Source organism: Triplophysa rosa, linkage group LG4 (genome assembly GCF_024868665.1).
Source record: "Triplophysa rosa linkage group LG4, Trosa_1v2, whole genome shotgun sequence".
Classification (NCBI taxonomy): Eukaryota; Metazoa; Chordata; class Actinopteri; order Cypriniformes; family Nemacheilidae; genus Triplophysa; species Triplophysa rosa.
Window position 1 is genome coordinate 18,962,545 of NC_079893.1, and position 21,546 is coordinate 18,984,090.

Sequence of the window (21,546 nt, forward strand, 5' to 3'; positions counted from 1 at the left end):
TTTTTACTGCGAATTGATTGGATGTGTAAAAACAGCTGGTGCATTGATTTTGAAATGAAACTGGCAGCAGACTGACAGTTGAAGGGGAGGAGTTAACGGATGCTCCGGCCAAGCCATCTAATTTACGTAATTTGAGATGGATAGTCATTTCAGGGCGGAAGTGCATTTTCAGGGTGCATGAATTTTAAAAAGAAAATGACCCACATTGATAAGCTATTTACTATAAATGCTGCAATATTTCATGAAAAAATAAGAATTGTCATTTTTAATTTCAATGGGACGTTAAGAATGAGTGTTTTAGTGAATGACTCACTGAATCATTATCTAATCCGAGTCGTTCAAAACACGGATTAATTTAGGAGAGGAACACCTCAAAAAGAAAAATGTAAGTATTTAAATGAACGTTAATGCGCATATGCAACATTACTTACGGTACTATGATACTGTTTAAAAAATAGAGCGACATTGCGGGTATTTTGAAGCTTTAGCATCGCATGCAACCGTAGCACCGGTATACCATGCAACACTATTCTATAGTGGCTGTCCAATTGCCAGGCTTCCAACTTTCAACAATCCAATCAATTCAAGGACAAAATCAAGCCCCGCCTCACATTATTTCCCAATCCGTTACACTCAGATATACATAACAGTTCCGAAAAAACACCATTGAAACAAACGTTTCATGGCAACTTTAAAGGTATGTAATTGCACAAAAAAATACTATGCACAAAATTACTGGGGGCTTTACCTTGAAGAACATTAAAATAAGCTTAAATTGTAATGTCTCTAAGTATTTTCTACTCGTAACTAAATTCCTTATATGATAGATACATGGTGGAAATAATAAACCCATTTTTGTGTGTCAAACAGCACACTCGACACCTCTTATCTCAAATTAGCTGTTACTTTCCCTTTCTTTATTTCAGGGTCACAGAGGAACAGTCATTTTTGTCCTTTCACCTGCATCCCACACTCTTTAAACTATCTCCTCTGTATTTCTCTTTATGTCTGGTGACACCCTTCCGACAGCTCTCTTGGCACACATTGCCTCATGCTGTCAGTTATTTCAGGTCCCTACAGTCACAGGACCTTTCATTGTTACATCCCACAAAAAACATGCACGTACACACACCTTATAAACACAGTGAATGATTTGTGTATTATTTCTCAACTCCTGTTGCACGTGACAAGAATAGCTGTGAAAGTCTCCGCCCCAGAGCATTATGGGAATGTGGGGATTCAGTGCACGAGAGCGACACTTTCCAATGCGCCTCAGCGGCCTGAAAGGCCAATCGACAGCTTCGCTCTCGCTTTAGCAGGAGTGATGGACATTTGAAGAGTGGCTCTCACCCCTCAAGAGTTCAGAATCATTGAAGATGTTTCTGGCCGAGGGGCCCTTTCCCATGATCTGCATCATGAGAGCTGTGATTGTTGGCCTGCTTTGTGAGAAGAGCTTTGTTTGTGAATGGCATGAGAACAGAGGTTGGGAAAACTGTGAGTTCTTTTGCATGGAGAAAGCCGCAGTGAATGGAGTCTATACAGCAGGCAGAGCGCGTAGCGCGTTAAAATATTATGTGATAATGAGAGTACAAGCATGTCTCATTTAACAACACCCACCTTGATATATGAGTCATGACGAGTTATGAAATGATAAACAATGTACAAATGAACATGTATCGTTCATTGAAAGCTAATAAGATGCTCGCGGAAATGTGAGACTTTTTAAAAGATGTCACATTATTGACATAATGAGAGCAGCTATAATGAATAGAAAGCATGGGAATGAAGCGTGTCAGGAGGAGTATGTTGTGTAAGTAGAACAGGACAGAATCAAGATAGGAAAGAAGTCATAAGAGTCTGGGAAATAAAGTATACCAGGGAAGATGAGCTTTGTACACTGTGTGTTAGAGAATATTAAAGGTCCAATGGGTAATTTCTTGGAGGATCTAGTGACCGAAATGCAATATAATATACATATCTATATGTTTAGAGGTGTATAGAGACTGTCATGGCTCTGCTTCCTTAGTCATGTTTTTCTTGGTCCTGTAGCAGAGCCATGGCAAAGTCTTTGGTTATGTGTGGAGAGAAACATATTATTGTCCGTTTGACAATAATATACGTTCTCTCCAGTGTCTTGTCATTGGCCCCATTCCTCTCGTTTCCTCGTTATCTTTCCCTGAGTGTTTAATGTCCCACACCTGCCCCATGTCGTTATCCCTCGTTTGTCTTCCCTATATATACCCTCTTGTTTCTTTGTCCTGTGCTCTTGTATTGCGTGTACTGCGTTGTGCTGATTGTGTTAGTGTTCGTGTGCTTACCCATGTTCCTGTTCCTTGCCTGTTCGTGTTTTGTGAGTTTTGTGCCTTTTATGATTTAAGACGTTTGGTCGTGTCTTTGAGTTTAGTTTATTTGTCTTGTTTTCATTTTGCCCCCTCGTGGGAAGTCTTTTGTTTTATTTATAGTTCTTAGTTCTGTTTTCCCCCCATTGTGGGTGTTTTTGTTCGGTTTTGTGTTTTGTTTAAAAATAAATATCTGTTAACCCCTTCACTGCCTGCCTGCGCTTGGGTTCTTCTGCCAATTTCGTGACAGCATACCCTGTTGAAGGAAAGCTGCTTGTCTATCGAGGACGTTCACGTTACAATAAGGTGTTGTTAATGCACTGTTTGCCTAATGCTATTATTTTAATACATTTGCTGTAGATTGTGTTGTTCTTTTCTCACTGTACATTGTCTCTTTTTTTTTTCAACGAAGAAAGAAAATCATAGGTGATGAGCCACTCATCTCTGTAGTCATGGACGGGTGGCCTGCATTATGTGATCAGAGACAGGTAACATGTTTTTTAAATGTGATACAAAATAAACTGTATTGTATTGTAAGTATATTCTGATGACAGTATTTGCTCTGAATTTCAGAATAATTTTCAATTGTACTTACTGTGCCTCACCTTTGCTGTTTTCATTATTCAGTTACCTCATTACCACTTTGCTGTCTTATGTGTCTATTTCAGATAAGTGCAAAGTTCAATAGAATAGTCACTACAGGTTTGCTGCAGTCCAGCCGTGGTGGTGGAGGAGACGATTGTTCTTTATAACTTCAGAGATGTGCTCACTGATTTTGCTATGCTAATGGGAACCTACTGCCTAAACCTCCAATATGAAGTACTTGTTTGAATTCCTGCAGAAGGTTGTCATGAAGATTAAACCTGACCACTGTTCAGCTCGGATACACGGACTTAGAAATAAACTGCTGAGGTATCCTTTATAGACTGGTGCCAAGCCTTAAAGGAATAGTTTACTTAAATATGAAAATTCTGTCATATTTTTCTTACTTTCATGTCATGCTAGGTGTTTATGATATCCATTCTTTAGTGTAAGAGAGTTATTGTGACTCTTCCTTGTTTTATAATGCTGTTGATGGATATGTGTGAGGAATGGAAGTCATACACACCTAGGATGACTTGAGGGTGAATCAGAATTTTCATATTTAAGTAAACTATTCCTTTAACTGGATGGAGATGGTGTGCTGACTTGTATAGGCGTGTTCTGAAAAGGACATTTAAATGCTGGTATATCTGAGAGCTTTAGTTACTTGACTTTGTTAGATTAATTTGTAATTTTGCTTACTTAAATGAAGACTGTCTGATTGTTTTGCACTGTTGATGTTTTGTTAGCATTGAATATATCTGTTTTTATTGCAACTAAGAACGATTTTACTATGTTAATGTTCAGCGTAATAAATGGACAAGTATTGTTTGAACCATTCATATGTCAAAATTCTTTTTATTCATCTTACTCTTTATCTTTCTCCCAATTAAACATTGAAGAACTCCATGTAATATTTAAAAATTGATGTTTTTTGAATATGTTTGTATGCTGAAATGCATTTTCAAGCCAATGTTAAAATCGGCATAACATGCTTGTTAAAATAAATGTTATATTTTTGGACTAAAGTTGTAAGTTGATTGTGTGAATGATATTAGTCAATATGAAAATTAATTTAAATAAGATGGTCAATTTAAATTTAACACAAAAAATTGTTTTCTGTAGTAGATAATGTAACAAAGCAAGTTATTTTAACTCAGATTTACAAGTTAAAACGACAAATGATCATCAGTTAAACACAATGTAAAACATATCTCTTTAAGTTGAAACAAAGAATATCTATAATTTCAGTTAACTCACGTTCTTAAGGCAGCAGGTGAACTTTCGTTTCTAAGTTTAACCAACTTAAAATGTTTTACAGTGCAGAAGTTCTGTCTTGGAGAGGTTGAGTTGTAGGTGATGCTCTTTCATCCAAGAAGAGATGTCCAGAAGGCAGGCAGAGACACGGGTGATAGGTGAAAAGTAACTCAAGCTAGATGGCTAGGTGCTAACAACAGATACTTAAACAACAGTTACCTCAAAAGCAGTGCAGGAAGTTCAATAGTCCCTTTGTAAACAAACAGCTAGTAGTCCAGTTCAAGCATACACAGCAAGTTCACTACAGCTACAGCAGCTAGGCTTCTACATTTACAGAAAAAAACGTGATAGAAATTTACAAAGGTCGAGCAGAAGTGGATGTCAGATGCAAGTTTATCTATGAGCAATACATGTCAAATGGTGTAAAGTCACCAAAAGGCATCAAAGCACAAAGCCGATATATATATATCTGACAATTTGATCTTATTGTTAAGATTCAGGGGTTTTCATTTCGTCTCAGTCTTGACAAGATAAGTGTTGTATGTGATGCACCCTTGGGCTTGTGACATAAATAAGACAGGTTTGATTTAAGATAGGAGTGCCCATGTGACTAAAGATTTCATACTTATACATATTTATACCTCATACTTATAGTCCCTCCGCTGTTAAATAAGGCACTTAAGACCAGATTGAACCAGGTTTGTAGTATCAAATTGCATCAGTAATCGTCTGTATACTGCACGTTATTGGAATCTACACTCTAAAAACAGTTAAATAAAAATATAACTGAACACATCTCTGTGTTATGTCTTACAACACGTTTTGTGTTACTTTCAACACCACTTGTGTTAAAAATCATCACAATGTGTGTTGAAAGTAACACAAAATGTGTTAAATACAAAACAAAAAAATGCGTTAAAATTAACACATCCATTTTATGAGTGTAGTTTCAGCCTCAGACAACCAATCCATAAAATATCTTATACATAGTAAAACCTTAAACCATTTGGCTATAAACCCATTTTTATGAAAGTGTTATAACATAAACCTCACCTGCAGATCTAATGTTTTTCAGAGATGTTGTCTGTTTATGTATATACATTTATTCATTTAGCAGATGCTTTTATCCAAAGAGACTAGAGGAAAGATAACAATGAACAAGATTTGTTCATTGATGTTGACATACACTGTGCTTAAAAGGTTCTTCACAGCGATGCCATAGAAGAACCATTTTTGTTTCCACAAAGAACCATTTAGTCAATGGTTCTTTAAAGAACCATCTCTTTCTTACCTTTTTATAATCCGAAGAACCTTTTTTCATCACAAAGAACCTTTTGTGAAACAGAAAGGTTCTTCGGATGTTAAAAGTTCTTTATGGAACCAAAAGGTTCTTCTCTGGCATTGAAGAACCTTTTGAAACACCTTTTTTAAGAGTGTAACTGAATCGACACTGTCATTTAAAAGCTGGAAAGGCAGCAAGCATTTATTTAGGTCAAATGTCAAGAGAAAAGAGAACAAGAAGATATTTCTTCTACATTTTTATCACATACATTTACAGAAAGTGTTTTGCCTTATGGTTGTTGTTTTGTTCAGTGCTCTCAGTCGATTTAAAATCTGTGATGATCTCTGTAGATCGGGAGGAAGTTGGAAGCTCATTCCACAACAGAAGAACAGAGCGAAAAGTTTCTCGAAAGCCACTTTGTACCCCGATACAAAGGAACCACAAGGTACCGTTCACGCGCCGACTGCAGAAAACAAGAAGAAACAGACAAAAGACCTGCTGAATGTGTTGAAGTAGACGGGTGCTGTTTTAGCAGCAGTCACGAATGCCGACATATTTGTTATGGGGACTGGGGAACTGTGCCAATAGAGTGTGACCAAGATGGGTATAACCTCTTTGGTTGGTTGAACAAGAACAATGAAAAACAATTGGGTCCATTTGCTAGGTTGTCAAAATGCATCTCTTCTAAAAACACAAACATCATGTATCCATTTGGGATTCTTCATAACCTAGAGGCATAGCTGAGCCTACAAAACTTCCTGACGTAAACACATAATTCTCCACAGGTTCAATGAAAGGAATCGACATCAGCAATAAACAAACAGTGTTTCTCTGGTGGAATTTTAGATTTCCCTGTTACACGATGTTTATATCGGTGGATCTGAATTTCAGAGATAAGCTATAATGATGAATTTCAGCCCGGGGGAAAAAGTGACAGAATGAGAAAAACTGACACGCTATTTGAAAACATCATCATGTCGAGAGGACAAAGGCTTTTTATTTTTCATCGCTCAGTAGCCCACCGGTTTGCACAGGTTTATGTTTTTCACTCTCTCTTTCCCTCCACACTTCAGCGTCTTGCTCTCTATTCACCGTCTCTCAAGCAAGCTTCCTGTGAAGATTCCAATCTCTCTGTCCCTCTCAACATCTGCCTTATTAAAAATCCAATTCTCTGGCTTTTTGATGTCCTTTCCTCTAAATTTCCTCTCCTAACATTTGGAACAAAACGTTTGATGTGTGCAAACATCCTGGCCAATCACTGCTTCATTTGCTATCTATTGACACTCAATTTTCCCTCCATCTCCACCCTGGGGTAAATATGCACATATATTAGAATGCATTACTTTATGTGCTCTAGACCTTGCACAGTTTATTTTTATAGTATGAGCTGTTGGCTGTCATCATATGCAGGAACCCTGGCATTTATTGAGGGTGCTGATTTTGGGTCATGCGTGTTGAGGAGTGACGTGTAATCTGATGGCTCTGATTCTTTTGAGTTGCACTGCTTACATAACTGCTAGATTGCAGAAGATTTTTTTCTGGCTGAAATGAATCAATACAGCCTATTGAACCTCTTGGAGGACGCTGAATAGCATCATCCATCTGACCAAATGCAGTGATAGCATTCACTGTGACGCATGCATCTCACATAATAAATGAGTGATAGTGATAAAATCACTATGTCAGAAAAAGCTTTAAAATGATACTTGGAAATCTTGATGTGAACCTTGCTTTATATTAAACAGACACATTGAATATAATTGCTGAGTAATTCATTGGATCTAAAGCAGTGCCTCCCTCTCATTAGGCACCTGTCAGGCTCTCCACAGCTCCCACGGCTCCCACGCACTAGATGAACCATACACACTCACGTCTGAAGCTCTGAAACTACAGCTTGCTTGCTCGGCTCCCAATACTGACATTCCCATCAATTACAGGGAATTCTTCTCCAAGGGAACTCGTGCTAAAAGGATTACTGCTCTTTTCTCTTTGACCTGCTCTGTGGAACCAATAAACGTAAGTGAATAGCTAAATGATGTTTTGACTACCTGCTTTTTGGTGTCTTATGATTAAGTGGAATATAATTTTTACACTATAAAATGAATTGTCAGTCAATGTGGTATAATACACATTTAAATATTACATCTGTGTAAATGTACTTGTACAGATATGTATATTCCTGATTCTCTGTAGATTTAATAATATAAAAAACTGACACAAGACAACCACAGGTTTACAAAATCATTTGGATTTGAATACAAATTTATACACATAACTAATTTAGTTCAATCTTTATTTTGCTTAACCTTCTGGAACACATGCATCGAATCCATAAGGAATTTTGTGAATACAGTGAGTGTGAGAACTGAGGGGGATCAAAATTCCTATAGAGTCCAGCAGAATCTAATATTTTTAAAACATTATTTAGATTGAATTATTCAGCTTTCTGGCCAGAGGTCTTTTTTATACATGTTTTTGTTTGCCCGAGTTATTTTTGTTTTGATCATAGTGCGGGAGGAAAAACATTCATCTGACTAACCAGGACAATCTGAGGCTGAAAATCACATGTATAGTTTATAGAATGCATACCCCTGAAGACCTGTTTATGTTGACAAAATAAAGAGCTTTAGGCATTGAGTACTTTATTTTTTTAACAGTAAACATTGACAAAATTGGGTTTAGAATGCAATGTTTTGAGAAAGCAAACTCACAAAATTATAGTGTGGGATTTTTTATGCAGTTAAATATCTGCAAGGTACTTTAGTACTATAGCACTATTTTGGATGAAGACACAAATCCTAATTAAGCAAGAAAAGGAAACATGCAAAAATATTTAATATCGTATTTGCAAAAGATTTTGAACACCATGCAGGGGAAAGTTGCAGATATCAGGCAGCCAAAGAATCCCCACAAAAACAAAAAAGATGCATCGAGACAGCGGAGACAGTCTGTATGATTCATCAGCATTTGTTAGACAATAAAAACAATGGGGCTTCACGCTTCTTAGGTGGTCCCCGTGAAGTTATTTTAGAGCTGCGCTGTGACTATTTGTGATGCAATAAAACAGCTTTAGGGCAGAATGCATGATAAATTGTTTCAGAGCCTCTTAAAAATTCCAAAGAACTACATTCGCTATTCAAGAGAAGACGGGTCATGTTTACTAATCATTCTGAGATGTGTGCTATCAGATTTTGAGTTAATGTGGCTAAAAATCATGTTGTGGATATTAATATAAACAAAAGCACAGATGTAGAATTCTGTCTAGTATTCGTGCCTACATCTGCCTCTTTGGCCTACAGCCAAGATACCGTGATGGTTTGTGCTGTGTTTGAGATTCTCATTCTGGGCCAGCCAATTTTGTTCATTACTTTAGACAATATTATGTCAACTCAAAAGATACCTTTTTGCAGTTTACTTTACCATTCAAACTTACATATATTAAAGAATTTAAAGAAAATAAGTAAATAATAACATTAATATAATTATTATTAAATTAATATTTTGTGACGAGTAAGCGAGGTGGGTGATAGCAGGTATCTACAAAATGTTAAAAATATAAAGCTGCCAAACTAGGGCATGAAGTATCATTCTGGCCACGTATCATTGATTTTTGGTTTCAGGCTGGTAGAACACCATCTCTACTCAAGATCTCCGTCTCCGTCCGAAGTGGTTGCAGGCAGTGTATTGGAACCACTTGATTGACATTTAGTTCTTATTAGTTTCTGAATACACACCCTACGGAGATTCATTTTCAGGATGAGAAATAGGGTTTTGAAAGTGTGATTTATGTGTGTGCACGTGAAGAAATAACCCATTAGCCGAACAAAGAGCCACATCATAATGAAAATCCACTGCAAAATGAAATTCCTTCTCAGATGTAAAATAATTGCCCAAATCTCATAAGACATGCTTTTTGTGCTTGAATAAATAACAATAATGTTTCTTACTTTATTTAATTTGTTGTGGGCAAGAATTTTGTAAGACCAATATTTGAAATTATATATATGGCTTGATCTGTTTTTCATCTTCATTTGCCTTACTGAATTGAAGAAATGTATGTAAAATTTCTTTAAAAAAACACTGTCCATGCATAGATAGAATTTTAAAAAATATTGTGCGTGACACCTCTCAGACTCCAACTAATTGGATGCCATTGGGAACTGCCAACGTAAATTGAGGCGATTATACATCCTTTGATGCACTTGAAACTCATTTGAGAAGAGTACATCATTATTGATTGACGCCATTTAGTTAGATGGCCTGTAATGATCTTGTGTTAGTCCCCAAGATTTTAGTGCCCAGAAGCATTCCATCTGTTGACTTCAACTAAACCAAGATCAGATGAGACGTGTAGGCAGCCCAGGTGGCACTACAAACATTCTCACTATGGCTTTATTTGCAGGAGAGGCAGTCCCACTTGCCTGCACCTAGTTTTGTGTTCCTTTGTTCCGTGACCAAGACAATTTCGAAAGGAGCAGCTGTGTCTTGAATAGTATTAAAGAGAATGTCAATGCTACTAGTTTGCCTCTTGCTTTGAGTGCCGTCACCAGTCTAAAACCCAGAAGGCTTTTTGGCACAGTGAATGCTAAAAGTTTGAGTAGGACAGATCTTCAGTCATTCTGCAGCTGGCAATGCATTCTGAAATCTCTCTCCAAAAGTCTGTTGTTTTCTTTTTGAGGCAGAGCTAAAGTAAAGGCATACAAATGCTTGAGACAGTTGCATAATATTAAATTACTTCAAGGCAAAATTCTTTAAAATGGCACTAATGTTTCTGGTGCTTATGGTACAGTGCTGAGGCCATAAATTTGATTCCTAGTAAACACAGATACTCGTAAAAATACATAAGTTGAATGCAATATAGTCAATATGGATAAAAGTTTTGAGTTTTTGCCTCATTAAAATGGCATTTTTGACTGAATTGAATCTTGCAAACAGTTGCATCAGAAAATGCATTATATTGAACATAATGGATAAATAAGTTTTCTCTTTCAATAATGTTTACTACCTAATGAAAACGTTGAAATCCTCATTTAGTACAGCCTCTTTTAAAATAGATTGAAACACGCCATGTCCCAGAATACCTCAATGCAACCATCACTAACAATTAAAACGAATTCATTTCCCAAATTTCCACATATCCGCTAGAGTTTTCGGCATGACCGTATTTGTTTTTGTTTTGTAATCCAAGAAATTAAATTGGGAACGTGTGTCAAGACTGATAATACCACACCAGCAACAAAAACAGTGATGAATCCGCCACAGCATATTACAAAGATGAAAAAAAGCAAGTCATTTGGGAGTCAAGTGCGAGATCTTCAAATACACAGAAACCTTTATCACTGAGACTTTTCACAATTACCTTTAGTCTAATGAGACTGCAGAAAAACATCCAACAAGCGACCCAGGCTGGGAGTTAAAAATCCTTGAGCCTTGTCAAGTATGCAAACACTTTCGATTGAGTGTAAATCAAGCAATTACTGGTGTGAAATACACTTTTTTTTTGTATAGAGTTACCTTTGCCTATAAAAGTTTCTAGACCACTTCGGAAAACATAAACAAAGAACTTCTTGTTTTAGTTTTTAATATTACACAAAAGTTTGAACAGAATACAACAAACAGAACATTTATAACCGAATCAAAATGTTCAACATTCGGATTTAATTAGATATGTAAGATTTAAAAAATCTGAAACCGGAAGTTCTTCTGGACCAGTGTTAACATCTTGCGAAGTGGTCTATATGGCTTATGTATTAGGATGTACTGTACTTGTTTGATATTACATTTTGATAGTTTGATAGTCCAAGTGTGACCTCCCAACACAAACCTAGGTAATTCTTAACTATTTCACGAGTTGGCTAAAATCTTATTTGTTTGTTTTAATACAATTTGCTTTTGCACCAGTTAGGTCGTTAGGTTTAGGGGTGGGGTTAGGGTTGGGTTTTCAGTATTGATTTTTTTCTAATAATCGTACGTTTTGTACAATTCACATCGTACAAATTAGCCACTTGTAAAATACAGACAAATTCCTGTGAGGTCAGGTTGGACCTCCACACTCATTTAAAACACATTGTTATTTTGTTCTGTTGATGCAATATCAAGCCTTGTTTATAGTGCCGCCAGGTGTAATCTTAAAAATATATTTTTTAAACAGACTGCTATATGTGGTTAAACAGCCTGATCTGAACAGCCTCGTTCTAACCAGCAGTATAACGTGAGAAGCGTTATTGGCAAGCGAAAATAGCTGGCATCGTATTTATGTGATCAAACTGACTATCATAGCTTGGCATTGATAAAGACAGGGGAGCGCTTCTGCTTTTGAACATTCTGTCTACGCCTCCACTGCACTGTGCAAAATGAATCATCAAACTTGCATGGAGCTTATGAGACATTTCATAGTGCTATCATTTCACCGACACACCAGATTACAGCTCCGTAAGGATTTATGTAAATAGTAAACATTTTAAAATGCCTTTATCCAGACTGGCATGCATAAACATTAATCCTATGCCCCGAAACAGAAACCTTAAAAATTGATAAGCACCTTTTAAGAAATGTGCAAACTGCATGTTTAAAAAAGTACCATGTAATTTAGAAGATCTTTTTGCGCTTTTATGAGGTGGTATATTTGGACTAAGGGGAGAGCGAATAAATGTGTTGACGCCTCTGGTGGATGGCATACATTGAAATTCTTTGATGATAAGATGGGGGCAGCCAGTGTTCCTGTCGCTTTGGTGCAGTAGAGCATGGCACTAGCAATGCCCATGTCAATGGGTTCAACGCTGGTAGCACTTTGCCAAATGCATAAATAAGTTAGTGTCAAAACAGATTGAAATCATATGACTCAGTGGGTGAAAATGTCAGTTCTGTTTAATGTCATTTAAAAAAAACTCATACTTTTGTTTATCCAACTTTCACAGGTCACAGCTCTAAAGTTAGCTGTAAACATGGACTCCATCAATTGTTCCACTGTGGACCTCTCTGATGATCTGGAGAGTAGGATGAACCCCAGTAAGATTTTCCTCTCCCTTACCCTTTCCTTTTTAGCGGTGGCCACCACTGCCATAAACTCCCTGGTCATCACTGCCATCCTGATCACCCGGAAACTTCACCAACCTGCCAACTACCTCATCTGCTCTCTTGCTGTTACAGACCTTCTGGTTGCCGTTCTTGTGATGCCAGTCAGCATTGTGTACATCGCTGAAGAGACGTGGGTTCTAGGTCCCATCGTGTGTCACCTGTGGTTGGGTATTGATGTAACATGCTGCACCTGCTCGATTTTACACCTGGCTGCTATTGCTCTCGATCGATACCGTGCCATCACCAACGCTGTGGCTTATTCCCAGAAACGCACGTGTAAAAGAGCAATCGTGACCATATTTGCTCTGTGGACACTGTCTGTGCTGGTGTCTCTGCCACCTTTGGTGTGGAGGAAGTTCCCCAGAGTGGAACTCAAGGACGGGAAAAGGGAAGTCATGGACTGCTTGATAGAACACGATCACGTGGCATTCACCGTCTATTCCACATTTGGAGCGTTTTACATTCCACTGACCCTCATTCTGGTGCTTTATTACAAAATCTACAAGGCAGCAGAGATGCTACGTAACCGTCGAGGGAGCAGCCGATTGGTTAAACACACAGTGAGCAGCGTTATGCTTTCTGGATTGAGTTCCGATAAAGACATGTCTCTCAATCCAGATACATTCAGCCCAATTGAGAAGTCATTTTCAGACCCATCAACGGATGGGGAAAGAGTTCGCAGCACTTCCTCATCAGGAAATCTCATCAGGGTTCGCAGAACACCGGGGGCAAGAGAAAGAAGGGCAGCTTTAACATTAGGACTCATCCTCGGAGCATTCGTGGTGTGTTGGTTACCCTTCTTCCTGAAAGAGGTGATCGTAAATATCTGTGTGACGTGCAGCACCTCTGCTGTGCTTGCAGATGTGCTCACCTGGCTCGGATATCTCAACTCACTCATCAATCCACTAATATACACCATCTTTAATGAGGATTTTAAGAAGGCTTTCAAGAAACTTTTGCCTCTCTGTTGTAGCAATATCCTGTGAATTAACGGAGGAAAAACATTTCAAAGCAAGACTTGTGCTCATTAATGGGTACAATCCTTTAATTGTAAATGGCAACGTAAGAACCCAAACTCATTTGTCCCTAAAGGAAAAAGGGGGATGTAAATAGGGGATATAAAACACACCAAATGAACCACATGGAAAACATTACTGAAATTATCTTTGAAATACAGCGACTACTTTTTTAAGGTTTAAAGCCCAATGTGACATACAGTACATGGCATGCTATCACACTATTTTTGTAATTTGTTTTTTGTCTATTTGTTCACGACATACATGTATACAGGACATGTAAAACATTACATTTTTTGGTTAGACTTTATTTTGATAGTCCACTTCATTTATTTAAATTATAAGTAATTTTCAACTTCTTGTCAGTCAGTAGATTATTTGTGTACAGTCTGCTTAATATCTGCTAACACTTAAAGGTCCAGTGTGTAATTTTTGGAGGTTCTATTGACAGAAATGCAATATAATATACTGTACATAACTATGTTTATAGAGGTGTAAAAAGACATTACATAACGACGCGTTATGTTTTTATTACCTTAGAATGAGCTATTTCTATCTACATACACCGCGGGTCCCCTTAAATGGAATTCGCCATGTTGTTTCTACAGTAGCCCTAAACCATAGTGGTTAGAAATGGAGAGAGCGGTGGAGTGAGCCGCTGGTTGCAATTCGCAACCTCACCGCTAAATGCCACTAACTTCATACACTAGACTTTAACTTATGGTTCTACTAACCATAAGTAACTTTGCAACTTGTCAACGTATTCTCCTAACTCTAACCCTATTCCCAACCCTCACGCTAAACTAACAGTCTACTGATATTTTAATGACAGTTAGTTGACATGTAAAAGCAAATAATATGATGACATGTAGTTGCAAAGTTACTTATGCTCAGTATATGTCTAAATTGGACTATCAAAATATTGTAACCCAATATTTAAATGGGTTGTAACCTACCTTTTGTTACAAAAAATAATATTTAAAATAAATTGTGGACACAGTGTGCAAACCAGTCAGACCACTATTGTTGTCATGGCAACACAAAGTTCACACATTGTCAGATGACCTGTTGATTAGCCTACATATCACTTAAAAGTCAAGGATAAATCTTCAAAAGCATCTTTCCAAATTATCACCAGTGTTTGTGACACTTGTGTCCCTGGGTTCCTATAAGAGTTAAACTCCTTTCATACTGTTAATAAATGTCTGTCTGCAAGAATTGCACACTTTATCTTAGAGATGGAAACAGTATTGAACTTCGTATATTTATGATGTTATAATGCCTGTAAATATTTTGATACATGGTACGTGGATGTATGTACAATGCTTTTTGTTCAATGTAAATTCTTTCGTTTCTCTTGAAGATTTTCTGAGGGACAATTTTTTGAAGGATCTCTTTAAGTACTTTATAAATTTACATTGCACGGTATTGTAAATCAACACCAGTCAAGTTCACATATGCTATTTTTGTTGACTTGTCATTCTATCAATTAAATTATCCAAAGAGTCTATGGTCAATGGAATTCAAAGGTTTGAGAGAGCATGGTAGAACCAATGTAAATTTAACTCTTATTTGCATAACAGTAAAAGAGAACTAGTATCAAACTTCACAAACCTTAAAGGGATAGTTCATCCCAAGAAAACATACTGTCATCATTTACTCACCTTCAAGTTGTTTTAAATCTGTAAAAATGTCTTTGTTCCACTGAACACAAAAGATATTTGGAAAAATGTAACTGAACAGTTCCGAGGCACAATTGACTTCCGTAGTAGGAAACAAAACTACTTAGTAAATGGTGTCCTAGAACGGTTTGGCTTCCTCCATTATTCTAAATATCCTAAATTCAATTCACAACGTTTCATTGTTGCAAAGCAGCTTTACAGGAAGAAAGACAAAAACAAACAAAAGTTAGTATTAGTCTTTGCTCTTGATTGTTGACAGAGATTGCCTAGGCTGGAGCTGGGATGATCAGTTAAATTCACAGGATCTCGCAGGAGGATGGCACACGTGAAGTCCACAAGTTCTCGCATGAGGATGGCACATGAAGAACACAGGTTCTCGCATGAGGATGGCACGTGACGATCAGCTGGTGCTGGTGTAAATGTGTAGTTTCCTCTGGATGGGTTTCCCGATGGTCAGTCAGTCCACAAGCTCTCACAGGAGGATGACACCAGGTGGTCCTACTTGAGCCAGCATAATCTGTGGTTAGGTAGGGGAGGAGAGCATGGAGAAAATAATTAGCGTAGCTGCTGTTCATTACTTATAAACAAGAGATAATACTGGAATGCAGCATATGTATGCTTTGCTGAAAAGATGTCTTTAATCTAGATTTAAATTGGGAGAGTGTGTCTGACCCTTGAATAGTTTCAGGAAGGCTATTCCAATGTTTAGGTGCTACATATGAGAAACCTACCTCCTTTGGTGGATTTAGTTATTCTAGGTACTATCAAAAGTCCAGAGTTTTCTGAAAGTAGATAGCGTGATGCAGTGGCGGCGTTTCACCAAAACCTAGGGTATGGCAAAATTTCCTCTAGCCATGATATTCCAAAGTAACAGAACCATAAATTATACAACATGATATCTAAACAAAGCGTGTACAAGAATCCACAAAACTGAAAGAATGCACGAACATGCACAGAGACTTACAGATAACAAACCCCACCCTCATATCATTTAAAATGTGCTTTTTAAAGTTCTAATTCTGAAGCAAAAGGGTGACTCCAACAAATTACTAAACCATCTGTCTTTTATACTTTGTGACAATCGCTTCAATATGGAAGCATATTGGTGGCAATTTTAAAGGAGCCATTCTTTTGCTGTTTTTCAAGCTTTGATTATGTTTTGGGGGTGATTAACACTGGATGTTCATGTTTCTAGTTTTCTAACAATGGCGTCAACTTCACATCAGTTAAACACTTGAGGATCAATCGAAGTGTAACGGAGGTCTGCTAGTGCATGTGCAAACGTCAATCTTTGTTAGAGATCGCAATTTTTTTCCTATTATGGCGAGGGAAATGACACCGGACCGATTGGGCACACACACACACACACACAATATCAGTGTATTACACAGAACAGCTTTCACAGCTTTTAACATATCTTAGAATGTGTGTAGCTGAATTCTTATTACCAGCTGTAGGACTGTGATGAAAGTGAAAGTAATTAATTGAGCAGCACAGTCAAATGTTTACAATCTCTGATAACCAAACACTACTCCGCAGCTCTTCTCTAAGGAAGGCCTCACCCCTTTTTTGGCATATTTCTTTGGGCGGAGGTTTTTCAAAAGCTCGGAATAGTGACATCATTTACCCGGGAAGTATAGAGCTGTAGTCCGATTCCGGCCGTTCTCTGTAGTCCTTGAAAGTGAATTCTGTAAAAGACAATATCTCGCTTGGCATTGAACTTTGTGCTTTTTCATTTTTCAGATATTGTTTATGCTCTAACAGCAACATTACACACTAAATAAGGGTTGAAAATTGGCAACACAGAGAATGGCTGCTTTAAAATTGAAATACAATTTGCAAAATGGCAATGTAGTATGTAAAATGACAATGCATTTATGTCTTTAAATATACATTTAAAATTACATATATGCAACATTAGGTGCAAAATGAAAATGAAAATTCAACATTATAATTTACATTTGTCAGTTCCTACACTACTTTTAATATGTCATTTAAATACATATTTCAAAGCTCTTTAAGTTGCAAAATTAAAATAAAAATGCATTCCCCAGATTGATTGTATATGTTTAAAATAGCCAAGCAAAACTGTAACAAAATGATCATTCAAATGTTATTTTCCCTAAATTCCCCAATTCGAGCTGGCCACGCCCCCTCCCCGATAAAGCGCCATTGGGTGAAGGCGGAGCAAGGTGCACGTGCGTTGATGTGCGGCTGCAGACAGAGCTGATAAAAGCATTAATTCGCATGCACATGAATTGGAGCACAAAGACAGAAATGGCTTAAGTGTTTCTTAAGATTGTTAGGTGTCTGTAGAACTAGTAGCTACATTGTTAGAACATCTCGCAGAAAATGTTCTGCCTTATTAGGCGGTGAGTATGGAAGGCCAAGTGGTTCAAATATACGTGAATTTTAACATGTTAAGTACACTTCAACAACGTGCTATTGTGTCAACGTGTATTTAACGTGTACTTAACGTGTTGTTTAAGCGTGAAAAATTAACGTGTACTTCACGTGTATTTAACACGTACTACGTGTTATATGGAAAGCCTATGGCAAGCCGATGGTTTCAGAATTACGCCATAGATTAAACGCGTTTATATCCGAACGCCGTTTTTGACGGCGTTTTAAACAGTATTTGCGAATACGAATATTTATCCAAAATACGGCGTCGCGATTCCAAACGGCGTAAAAAACGTGTGAAAACTTGTCCATAATGCCGTATTTAATGCCGTTCTAAGGCACTTAAAAAGCGCCGCCTTTTGCGCCGCTGTCTTGCCATATGACGGTGTAAAAACGCCGTTTTGGTTGCACAGAGCGTGCGTTATTTACGGCGTTTTGTGTGTTGTATAATGAGCCCCTCCCGCTGACTTCCGCAACCAGTAAATTCGAACTGTTCTCACCCAATCACTGATGAACTGAGCCAGACCAGAGCAATTTACCACTGATCATTTTACAGGATTTTATTATGTGCGCAGTGTTACCTTTGCTAACATTAAACAAACCATTGCTTGCTTTCCGAAGAAGCGACTTCTTCTCTTTGGAAATGTAAAGTTACACAGCGTGGTCAGCAATTGTATAAAGGCCAACCAATCCCATTGTAACGTATCCTGCTTATTACATATAGCGCGTATTGCCTACGTGTAAAGCAAAAAAGCAATCGGTTGAAATATTGTATTAGCTAATTTCCAACACCAGAAATCACTCCTGGTATGAGCGAGGTCAGCCGGAGTAAAAAGTAAACTGTATTCCCTTTAAGCAGAGGCTGAGCACTGTAAGTGGTAGTCTGCTGGTTAGCTTGATAGACTCGCAATCACTGACAGCATCAAACGCCGGTTCGAGACCTGCTTGAACCATTAGTCAATTTTTACATCTTGTTCTGTTTATCTGTATCGCTTGGTCGTTTTTACATTTATATTTCAGTACTTAATGCGTGGTCAGTATGAAAAGAAAGTCTGGAATGAGAGATCTTTTTATAAACCGTATCTGCACTTGATTTTTGCTGCTGAACTCACACATCAGTGGACTTTCGTGCTATAAACAGGACGAACGAACAGTAATAGATTTTACATTTACGCATTTAGCAGACACTTTTATCCAAAGCGACTTACAGGGGCCTTTTAGTCTATGCATGTCTCTTATCAGTAGCCCATGTGATTTTAGTTTCCATATTACAAAAATTGATTGACTATAAGGAGTCGCAATAATGTTGCGCAATGATTGTAATGTAACAAGCATGAACTTATTAACTAAAATATAACACAGCCCAAGTCAATGCCAAATGCCTTGCCATTTACCTCCGTGAAGAGACTGCGCACATCAGAATGTATGTGTCTGGCAAAAATAATTATGTCTCAAGTGAATGCTTGGTGAAATGCCGGGGGAAATATTTGATCCGTCCAGGTCTTAAGGCTTTAACTCTCGATGTCAATCAAATAAATAAAATAAACCTAAATAAAAAACATAGACTTATAGATAGAGACTTAATATAGATAGGGGTTTTTGAGTTGGCGTGTGCCAAATTTGCTGGAATTGGATGCAGTAATTTTTTTACATAAAATTCACTTGAAAAAAGGATTTTCATAAAAATCTTTATTCCACTAATCAAAACATAGTAATATCAATGGCCACTACAAGGATTTAGTATCAAGGCCATGGTGAATTAGATCCTGGCTCAGCTCATCAGTGATTGGGTGAGAGCAGTTCAAACTTATTGGCTGTGGAAATCAGCGGGAGGGGCTTATTATACAACAGACAAAATGCTGTAAAAGACGCGCGCTCTGTGCAACCAAAATATCGAACGCCAACAGGTTCACAATTCGCGTGCTTTTGATCTCCGTATTAATATTAAAACGCCATTTCCTTAATTCCGCCAGGTGTTAAATATGCGCTGCATGGCGCTAAATTAATGTCATACGTTGCCACGCGTTTAAATAACGCCGCACGCCGATCGACGTTAAGTTAACGTCACACGTCACTCAAAATGCAAACTTATTAGCTAATATACATAGCCTCTCCTTTCTGGGTTTGCGAGCTCTACGGCAAGTCGGCGGCTCGGAGCATCCAGTACAATTTCCAAGAGCTCTGTTCACTTAAGTTAACTGGGGGTCTGGCACGCGATGAAACCGTCTGACCGTAGTGTCACCTCAACTTTGTGGAAAACAAAAATGGAAAGAAATTAAAGAAAAATCAGCTGAAAAGAAAAACATATAACTAATGTGACCCCCAGTTAACTTAAGTGAACAGTGCTCTTGGAAATTGTACTGGATGCTCTGAGCCTCCGACTTGCCGTAGAGCTCGCAAACCCAGAAAAGGAGGGGATATGTATATTAGCTAATAAGTTTGCATTTTGAGTGATGTGTGACGTTAACTTAACGTCGATCGGCGTGCGTCGTTATTTAAACGCGTGGCTGCGTGTGACGTTAATTTAGCACTAGGCGGTGCTTATTTAACGCCTGGCGGCTTTAAGAAAGCGGCGTTTTAATATTAATACGGCGATCAAAAGCACGCGAATTGTGAACCTGTTGGCTTTCGATAGTACTCTACGTGCAAACAACACGTTTTCGACACGTTGTTGACGTGTTAAAATTCGCGTGTTTTTGACCCTCCTGGCTTTCCATTGTGTTAATTACACGTTAAGTAGGCGTAGAATACACGTAAACAACGTGTGATTCAGACACCAGTTTCCAGTTTAAACGGGTCAATATCGTTGGCTGCCTAATATGGAAAGCCAAGTGGTTCAAATATACGTGAATTTTAACACGTTAAGTATACGTCAACAACGTGTATTTCACACGTACTAAGCGTGTATTTAACGTGTACTTAACGTGTTGTTTACATGTGAAAAATTAACGTGTACTTGACATGTATTTAACACGTACTTAACGTGTTAAATACACGTCAAGTACACGTACACAACGCGTGATTCAGACACCAGTTTAAATGGATCACTATCATTGGCTGCCTAAGAATTGGGTCAAACCATTTCTGCAAACCTGGGGGGTGTTATAGACTCTGTGTCTAGCATGCTATGGATCCTTCTATTTATTTGTCTTTTCTTGTCTTTTATTTATTATTGTTATGTAGATAAACTAATAGGATTACTTTTTTATGAAAAACTGTATAAAAATAAAATGACCTTCTTTTACTCCACTCATGCCTTTTTCTTAAATAAGCACAGTAGTAGACATTCTAGCTTTATCATTCATCAAACTTTGGTTAGCATCAAAAAACTAATATTTGTGTGGGAAAACACTTACAGCAGAGGTACTCAGTTAAGACAGGTTTAGGATACAGAGTATTACAATAAATATCTGTCTTTGGAAAACAATGTGAACTTTTTTGTGCTTACATTTATAACCAGCGGGTGGTGCTTGTTAAAACCTTTTTTGTTCAGAGATTATGCACTTAAACACACGTGATATTATAAATTAAAATTAATTTAAAGACTTTCAGGATTAGGATTAGCGCTTGTACCTAATTCTTATTAAACACTTATTTGTGATGAGTGAACAATAACATTGTTATGAAGGTAAGGCCGGAGTCAGATGCAGGATAAAAAGGCTTTATTAGCTCAAGATACTCCACAGAGTCATACAGGGAAAAACCACAATAAGAGCAAAACAGGCTCGAGCGCTCGGCCGCGAAAATAATTAGGGGAAAAAACAATGGATACAGAGAAACTCATTCATGTAAACGGTCTGCTAATCCAGAGGCCGTTGCCCAACTCACTCACGTAGAGAAGAAGTTCGTAAATCCAGAGGCCGTTGCCAACTCACTCATGTAGAGAAAAGTTTGTTAATCCAGAGGCC

The 21,546-nt window shown here is 37.7% G+C and overlaps 1 protein-coding gene across 1 annotated transcript; it reads left to right on the forward strand.

Annotated features, from left to right (window-relative positions):
* Positions 1–7,346: 7,346 nt before the first annotated feature.
* On the forward strand, positions 7,347–17,043 carry htr1fb (5-hydroxytryptamine (serotonin) receptor 1Fb). The gene is made up of 2 exons (XM_057330627.1): positions 7,347–7,476; positions 12,378–17,043. The coding sequence occupies exon 2, from the start codon at positions 12,405–12,407 to the stop codon at positions 13,521–13,523; it is 1,119 nt and encodes a 372-aa protein (XP_057186610.1). The 5' UTR covers positions 7,347–7,476; positions 12,378–12,404; the 3' UTR covers positions 13,524–17,043.
* The last annotated feature ends 4,503 nt before the right edge of the window (positions 17,044–21,546 follow it).